The sequence below is a fragment of the Colobus angolensis genome, unplaced genomic scaffold (assembly GCF_000951035.1).
Source record: "Colobus angolensis palliatus isolate OR3802 unplaced genomic scaffold, Cang.pa_1.0 Scaffold79, whole genome shotgun sequence".
NCBI lineage: Eukaryota > Metazoa > Chordata > Mammalia > Primates > Cercopithecidae > Colobus > Colobus angolensis.
In genome coordinates this window covers 516,624-525,775 of record NW_012121709.1, presented here as the reverse complement: position 1 = coordinate 525,775, position 9,152 = coordinate 516,624, and the positions used below count along the sequence as shown (strand labels likewise).

The 9,152-nt window shown below is 44.5% G+C and overlaps 1 protein-coding gene across 2 annotated transcripts; it reads left to right on the top strand.

Annotated features, from left to right (window-relative positions):
- The first annotated feature begins 2,409 nt into the window (after nucleotides 1–2,409).
- RPL6 (ribosomal protein L6) lies at nucleotides 2,410–7,480 on the top strand. Of its 2 annotated transcripts, none has more exons than XM_011928667.1 (7): nucleotides 2,410–2,462; nucleotides 3,373–3,609; nucleotides 3,693–3,791; nucleotides 5,453–5,596; nucleotides 6,326–6,374; nucleotides 6,632–6,816; nucleotides 7,294–7,480. In XM_011928667.1, exons 2-7 carry the CDS (start codon nucleotides 3,373–3,375, stop codon nucleotides 7,444–7,446), a joined length of 867 nt encoding a protein of 288 aa, XP_011784057.1. In that variant the 5' UTR covers nucleotides 2,410–2,462; the 3' UTR covers nucleotides 7,447–7,480. The 2 variants fall into 2 exon arrangements, with proteins under 2 accessions (XP_011784057.1, XP_011784058.1); XM_011928668.1 differs by having other exon boundaries at nucleotides 2,453–2,638.
- Nucleotides 7,481–9,152: the final 1,672 nt, after the last annotated feature.

The window sequence follows — 9,152 nt, the reverse complement described above, 5'->3', positions numbered from 1 at the left end:
GTGATCCGCCCGTCTCGGCCTCCCAAAGTGCTGGGATTACAGGCTTGAGCCACCGCGCCCGGCCAAAATATTTACTTTATAACTAAACATGTTATTTTGCCCAACTAATGAATTGTAAATTTTGCAATACCGCAACAAAACACAAGAGGGGGTTCATCTACGATTTTATTTTAATGACAGGTCATTCAACAACTATTTTGGGGTGTTTACTAGGTGAAATTCTCTGAGATTGCCAGAAATTTTGGGGGGCCCACGTAAGCAACTGTGCATTTCATGCATTCATTGTGGTACATTTACTGCAGTTGAAGTTTCTAAGAGGTGCTTTGCTGAGGAAGCTAAACAAATAAAGCTGCTGACATTCCCATTCTCAAAAAAAAAGGGCAGTGTTCATCTGATCATTGTATTTGTATCCTCAGTCAATCAGAACCAGAAAAAGGCTAAATGATTCTCAAAGACACAGCCATGAAGCAGGTGGTTTCGATCTGAAAAAAATCAAGGTGAAAAGCTCTAGCAACCAGAAAAAAACAAATGGAGGAAAATGGAAAATGCAAGATAGAAGGTATTACAAATGTGTACATGTTGGCTCAAGGGCTTTGAAGCAGTAAAGAACTATCACATATACTGTGTTATTTTGCAAAAGATAACAAGTATTCTTATTTTTAATTCTAACATGAGCAAAACTCTCATGCATCTTCATCTTCATTAATCCTCTCTTTAATCTTGCAGCCTAATGGTCAACAGTGCAATCTTTGGAATCAGATCTATGCTGTGAGCAAGTTAATTAATGTCCTGGACTTACCTCAGTTTCCTCATAATAGTATCATTCACAGGTTTTTGGGAGAATTAAATGAGATAAAGCAAGGCACACTGTATGCAATATTGCTTATTATCTCTGGCGCATAAACTTTAGCAGAATACTTAACAACAACTAGAATGTTGATGATCAGATGATAGTGGTGATGATGGTGACAATAACAAGACCTAACAGTTGGCCAGGCATGGTGGCTCACACCTGTAATCCCAGCACTTTGGGAGGCTGAGGTGGGTGGATCACTTGAGGTCAGGAGTTCAAAACTAGCTTGGCCACCATGGTGAAACACTGTCTCTACTAAAAATACAAAAAATTAGCTGGGCATGGTGGTGTGTGCCTGTAATCCCTGCTACTCGGGAGGCTGAGGCAGGAGAATCACTTGAACCCAGGAGACAGAGGTTGCCGTGAGCCAAGATAGTGTCACCGCACTCCAGCCTGGATGACAGAGCGAGACTCCATCTCAAAAGAAAAGAAAAAAAATGAACTAACACTTATGTAGCATTTACCATCCATTAAATATGCTTCTCAGTACTGTTGTGTATATTATTTAATGTTCCCAACAACCTTATGAAGTAAGTTACTATTGTTATCCTCACTTTATATTTTTTAACTTTTTTTGAGACAGAGTCTCATTCTGTAGGCCAGACAGGAATGAGAAAGGCCATGTACAAGAGGAAGTACTCAGCTGCTAAATCCAAGGTAAGGGAGAGGGGACCACTGACCTTATCTCAAGTGACAAGATTAGGGCTTACTGCACTGCAGCCCAGACCTCCAGGACTCAAGTGATCCTCCCGCCTTAGCCTCCCAAGTAGCTGGGACTACAGGCACTAACCACCACATTCAGCTAATTTTGTTGTTGTTGTTGTTGTTATTGTTTTGAGACTGAGTCTGGATGTTGTTTTGAGACTGAGTCTGTTATTGTTTTGAGACTGAGTCTTTGAGGCCGGAGTGCGGTGGCACGCAGTGGCAGGATCTCAGCTCACTGCAACCTCTGCCTCCTGGGTTTAAGCGATTCTCCCACCTCAGCCTCTGGAGTAGCTGGGATTACAGGCGCCCACCACCACGACTGGCTAATTTTTGTATTTTTAGTAGAGATGGAGTTTCACCATGTTGGCCAGGCTGGTCTCAAACCCCTGACCTCAAGGGATCTACCCGCCTCGGCCTCCCAAAGTGCTGGGATTACAGGCGTGAGCCACCGCGCCCGGCCATTACCCTCCCCCCCCCACCTTTTTTGAGACGGAATCTTGCTCTGTTGCCCAGAGCGCAGTGTTGCGATCTCGGCTTACTACAACCTCCACCTTCAGATTCAAGTGATTCTCCTGCCTCCGCGCCTCGAGTAGCTGACATTACAGGCACTCACCACCACGCTCGGCTAACTTTTGTATTTTTAGCAGAGACAGGATTTCGCCATATTGGCCAGGCTGGTCACGAACTGCCAACCTCACGTGATCCGCCTGCCTAGGCCTCCCAAAGCGCTGGGATTACAGGCGTGTGCCACCGCACCCGGCCTAGGATTTACTACTTTCTTCTTATTAGCGAAATACTACATTCCCCATGATGCCCCAGATCCGGAAGGAAGTGAGACTCGCACTTCCCATGATTGCTTGTAGACCGGAAGCCGAGACCTTAGTTCTCTTTCCCATCTTGCAAGGTAAGAATGGCGGGGTTCTTTGCAAGACTCCAGTTCAGGACTTCCAATCCTTAGCCATCCGAACCTGGAGGGCATCCAGTCGACACCTACAGGGGTCGGACATGCCCAAGGCTAACTGAGAGGCCTTCCAGACGCTTCATTTTTGCCGTTTGGGTTTGCAGCGGGGCACGAAGAGGGTGAGGTAGAATGCCGTAGTGGCTCCCTCCGGCTGTTCGCCACTCTCTTGGACTAGAGGAACGAGGCCGTTTCGGGGACTCGTAGCGGACTGGTGGGTGTTAGAGGAAGCGGGGCGACGGCGCGTGCACTGAGTTCCCGGTCCTGGGTTCCAGAGGATGACACAGCCTGTCGCAGCCACGTTGGGGTTCCGCACTGAAGCCAAAACGTTTCGCGTCTCAGCGTCCGCGACCGGAAGTCACCTCTTGGTCTTTACGATCTTTTTCTGTTTGGGCTCAATTTGGACTGATTCTGTTTATGTTCGCAAATCCTAAATCGAGTTTCTTGAAAAGAGACACTGCTTTTAAGGGTTAAGACGAAAGGTACTAAAAGGGATTTCAAGTTCTGGTCCTGGTGCTTCCAACCTGTGGGCACATTCTGCATCTAAGTTTTCTAATTAGCAAAACAGTGATAAAAAGAATGATGGTTGTACAGACTTCTGACTGCTCAGTATTTGGCAAAATCCTAATAGGTGTGAGATAGTTTCAAATCCTCAAGAGAATAGTTTATAGTGTATTGGGGAGACAACCCCCAAATGAGACATAGTGAAGGTTGGAGTAGAATGGGTAGAGTTGAAGGCCTGTATCTTACCTGGGAAGGGATTGTAGTCTGGGGAGCTCAGCCCATTCATGTACAGGTTCGTCGTTGTCTTGTTAAGAGATGAAATGCCTTTTTTGTCTACAAAAAATATTTGTAGATGGCGGGTGAAAAAGTTGAGAAGCCAGATACTAAAGAGAAGAAACCCGAAGCCAAGAAGGCTCATGCTGGTGGCAAGGTGAAAAAGGGTAACCTCAAGGCTAAGAAGCCCAAGAAGGGGAAGCCCCATTGCAGCCGCAACCCTGTCCTTGTCAGAGGAATTGGCAGGTATTCCCGATCTGCCATGTATTCCAGAAAGGCCATGTACAAGAGGAAGTACTCAGCCGCTAAATCCAAGGTAAGGGAAGAGGGGACCACTGACCATTATGTCTTACCCTTAATTGGCATTCTCTTATTGTTGATGCATTTGTGTCCTTGCAGGTTGAAAAGAAAAAGAAGGAGAAGGTTCTTGCAACTCTTACAAAACCAGTTGGTGGTGACAAGAACGGCGGTACCCGGGTGGTTAAACTTCGCAAAATGGTAAGATAAGGGGACTGTAAATTGGATTTTCAGTTTGTGCTTGAATACTGAAGGTGTTTTTGAATACTTTGATACTGTAAGTTTCTGCATACCAGAGAATTTCTGATAGAAAATAAAGGGCTCTGGGTTTGCAACTTGGCTTCAACATTTACTATTAATTGGCCGGGCGCGGTGGCTCAAGCCTGTAATCCCAGCACTTTGGGAGGCCGAGACGGGCGGATCACGAGGTCAGGAGATCGAGACCATCCTGGCTGACACAGTGAAACCCCGTCTCTACTAAAAAAAATACAAAAAACTAGCCGGGTGAGGTGGCGGGCTCCTGTAGTCCCAGCTACTCAGGAGGCTGAGGCAGGAGAATGGCCTAAACCCGGGACGCGGAGCTTGCAGTGAGCTGAGATCTGGCTACTGCACTCCAGCCTGGGCGACAGAGCGAGACTCCGTCTCAAAAAAAAAAAAAAATTTACTATTAATCTTAAATAATTTAAGTTATTCTTCTATGCTTTGTTCCTTTGCGCATAAAATGGGAATGAGGCTGGGCATGGTGGCTCATGCCTGTAATCCCAGCACTGTGGGAGGCTGAGGCGAGCAGATCACCTGAGGTCAGGAGTTCAAGACCAGCCTGGCCAACATGGTGAAACCACATGTCTACTAAAAAATACACAAATTAGCTGGTTGCGTGTCTGTAGTCCCAGCTACTCTGGAGGCTGAGGCAGGAGAATCTCTTGAACCTGGGAGGCAGAGGTTGCACTACTGCACTCCAACCTGGGCGACAGAGGGAGACTCCATCTCAAAAAAGATGGGAATGAGGGTTTACCTCAAAGAGTTATTATGGAGATTAAATGAAATAATATATAGCCTGTTGTATAGAACATTTCCCACTAGAGCAGTGTTTCTTGGCCCCCTTTACCACACACAAGACCCAATGTAGTCTCAGGATTTGCTCTGTGATTTTCATTATGGGAACATTCCCAAGTAAGTTACACCGTACAGTTTCACAGTTGAAGATTACTGCATGAGAGGGAAGTTGACAGTTGTCTCGTGAACTCATTTTCCTATTAGGTGATCATGTTTGTGGTGAAAGTGAGACTGCACTAATGATATGGTATAGTTAGAAATAGTTCATTGTGAGTTATTTGTAGTTATGTCTTTAATGGCCCTTGCATGGTGTCTAACTTTTGCAACAAATGATCTGCCAGTCCTACTGTCTGGTTTTATGCAATTTGTTTTCCTTTGTGCATGAAGTGGGAGTAAGACTTGTTGCTGTGAGGATCAGATGAAGTGGCTAGGATATTAACACACTTTACTTGAACTGGAAAACAAGCCGTGTATCCCTAATCTGCAAAATGTAGCATGTCACACATGTAATCTCTGGGGTTTAGTTTTTGCTCAAGATTACAAAGGTGACTTGCTTGATGCTTTATTTGCTTGAACACACAGCTCATTCATTAAATGGTTTCTGTCCTGTTTTGCACACAGGATGCAGAACCATAATTGACCTTTTCCAAGTTTAAAATCGACTTAGCAAAAATGAAAATGGAATCGTGTAAATGTTATACTTCAAAATAAATAAAAAGACTATAGCAAAAGTTTGGCTGACATAGCTCGCTTCTACCAATCTGAATGGCTTATTTAAATAAGTTGGATCTATGGACTCTCCCCAGCCTAGATATTATCCTACTGAAGATGTGCCTCGAAAGCTGTTGAGCCACGGCAAAAAACCCTTCAGTCAGCACGTGAGAAAACTGCGAGCCAGCATTACCCCCGGAACCATTCTGATCATCCTTACTGGACGCCACAGGGGCAAGGTGAGAGTTTCTGTGCTTGAGGAGCTTCACTGCAGCTGCCTGGGGTTCCTGGTGGCAATGCGTTTGCATGCTAGGTGTAGTTTTCCTTTATTTACCTGTGTTTGGGGCAAGGGGAAATGATCTGCAAGATACAACTTATTTGTGGCAAATAACAAGTTTAATCCATGGTGATTTATTAGCCATTTCCTGCTGTTGATTATGTTACACATGTTCATTTGCTCAAAAATGTATTTATGCGGCCAGGCGCGGTGGCTCAAGCCTGTAATCCCAGCACTTTGGGAGGCCAAGACGGGCGGATCATGAGGTCAGGAGATCGAGACCATCCTGGCTAACACGGTGAAACCCCGTCTCTACTAAAAAATACAAAAAACTAGCTGGGCGAGGTGGCGGGAGCCTGTAGTCCCAGCTACTTGGGAGGCTGAGGCAGGAGAATGGCGTAAACCCGGGAGGTGGAGCTTGCAGTGAGCTGAGATCTGGCCACTGCACTCCAGCCTGGGCGACAGAGTGAGACTCTGTCTCAACAACAACAACAAAAATAAATAAATAAATAAATAAATGTATTTATGCCTGGAGTACTACCTTAGTAGCTTGCTGTGGTTGCTTCCAGAACTGCTGAGCTATATACATATACATGTAGAAATTTCCTTTACCCAAAAGGAATTGTGATTTTATGAATTCAGAAGTCAGCTTTTAATTGCAGAAAACTAATTATTTTCTTTTTTAACTTAGAGGGTGGTTTTCTTGAAGCAGCTGGCTAGTGGCTTGTTACTTGTGACTGGTAAGAAAATCCTTGGATTGTGATGTTCTGTGAAACTTCCATTTTTAAATGCTTGCAATATACACGTTTGTTTGCTACTGCCTACGTGGTAGACACTTTAGTGCCACAAGTGTCTGAGGCCCATTTCATTGCCTTGTGTGCATGTGGGTTAGACAGGTGGTCTTTTTTGTGTAGCAACATAATGAGTAATGCTCACCTAAATTGCGGGTTGATGATTGTTCCCCCTTTTCCTTGCTAAATTAATTTTTCCCCCTTAGGACCTCTGGTCCTCAATCGAGTTCCTCTACGAAGAACACACCAGAAATTTGTCATTGCCACCTCAACCAAAATCGATATCAGCAATGTCAAAATCCCAAAACATCTTACTGATGCTTACTTCAAGAAGAAGAAGTTGCGGAAGCCCAGACACCAGGAAGGTGAGATCTTCGACACAGAGAAAGAGGTAAGTTTCTACTTGTCTCTCCTGTGTTAGCAATGGCCCTTCTTCCTGGGAGTGAAAATAAACAGGCCTAAGCATTGTTGCACAAAAAGAGGAAAAATGAAAGGTTAAATAATGAAGAATACCGGGAGATACTTAATATTCCAGATTCTTCTAAATTGAGTAGTTCTTTTAGCAGTCTGGTAGCTCAACTTCGAATTCTGAAGTTTGGTGGAATTGTGTGGGAATTAACTGCTATTGGGAATGTGCCCTTACTTATCCTTGATGTGTACTAAAGTATACAAAAGCTTAAGAGCTGTTTTTATTACATAAAAAATGGGTTGTATTTCACAGCATTCCAAGGAAAGGATTGTCAAAATTGTCTTTAATGTTTTCTAAGTATTCTTGGAGATTAGTACTTGTGAGACAGGACTCCTTAGTTGACCTACAAGTAATTTGATATGTGCCTGTTTTAAAATGTTTAACTTTCTCTTTATTTAGAAATACGAGATTACAGAGCAGCGCAAGATTGATCAAAAAGCTGTGGACTCACAAATTCTACCAAAAATCAAAGCTGTTCCTCAGCTCCAGGGCTACCTGCGATCTGTTTTTGCCCTGACGAATGGAATTTATCCTCACAAATTGGTGTTCTAAATGTCTTAAGAACCTCATTAAATAGCTAACTACATTTTGTTTGTGTCTCTTGTAAATTTTTGGTTTTTTAAAAAAATTCTTACCTGCCTAAAGGTGTAGTCTGACCATGCCAAGTCACCTGGGGATTTCCTTTGTAGAGAATGGGATTGGAAGGGAGGGGTGTCTGCAAGAGAGCTTGCTTGTTGGCTTTGCATTGGTGTTCTTGGCTTCAGATTCATTCTTGGTGCCTGGCTAATAACTTTGTCTTCCACCTTCTACCAAGGTAAGGTGGTGGCATTTTCCCACTCGGCCCTGAAGAAGTCAGTGCTAAACTACATGGATGAGAGAAGAGAATAACTGCTGACTTCTCCGACAGCAAACTCCCATTTCTCCCTCATGTGCTCAATTCTCAACTCCTCCCCAATAATCACGAGGCCATGTTCTTTTCCCAGGCCAGTGCAGTGGCAGTTCATGGACACATTTATCATATATTACGGCCCCAATTCCTATTGCCTGGGCTAGTTCAACTCCTGGTCTCTAGCTGTTCTCCTGCCTAGACCTTTCAAGGTATTGGGATTACAGGCATAAGCTACCGCACCCTGCCAGGTTTGTGCATTTTAATTTTGGCAGTTTCTCCCACTGTTAGACCAGTTTATTTGTTCTGATAATGTACGAGAGTACCCATCTTCTCATAGGTGGGTTATCAAACTTGGATTTCTGCTGATGGGAAAGTGAAAAATGGGCTGGGTGTGCTGGCTTCCACCTGTAACCCCCACATTTTGGGAGGTGGGACCAGGAGGATCACTTGAGCCTAGGAGGTCCAGGCTGTGGTGACCTGTGATTTCACCACTGCACAGCATCCTGGGCAACAGTGACACTGGCCAGAAAAAGTGAGAAAAGGCCAGGTACCATGGCTCAACCTGTAATCCCAGCCCTTTGGGAAGCTGAAGCGGGCTCGTCAACTGAGGTCAGGATTTTGAGACCAGCCTAGCCAACATGGTGAAACCCCGTCTCTACTAAAAATACAAAAAAAAAAAAAAAAAAAGCCCAGCATGGTGGCAGGTGTCTGTAATCCCAGCTACTTGGGAGGCAGAGGTTGCAGTAAGCTGACATCACACCACTGCACTCCAACCTGGGTGACAGAGCAAGACTGCCTCAAAAAAAAAGCTGTTAATGTTACTAGAATCTTTTAAAATGACATGTTTATATAAACATTTTTGTTAAAAACTTGGGCCAGGCACAGTGGCTCACCCTGTAATGTGTGCACTCCAGCCTGGGCAAGAAGAGCAAAACTCCATCTCAAAAAAACAAAAAAGCCCAGCCTGGTGGCATGTACCTGTGGTTCTGGCTACTTGGGAGGATGGCTTGAGCCTGGGAATTCGAATCTTCAGTGAGCTATGATTGCACCACTGCACTCCAGCCTGGGCAACAGCAAGACCCTGTCTAAAAATAAAAAATTCTCCAAAGCAAAAAAGTATGAGGACAATGGTTTTACATTTCTGCAAATGTCTTTCATGTCTGGCTTCATAGGAGACAGATTTTCATATCTGCTTCTTCATTCAATCTATTGCAGTATCACATTATATATTATACCACGGGAAAACTCCATTCTACACTGGAGTTAAAAGGACTGTCTTGGCCGGGCGCGGTGGCTCAAGCCTGTAATCCCAGCACTTTGGGAGGCCGAGACGGGCGGATCACGAGGTCAGGAGATCGAGACCATCCTG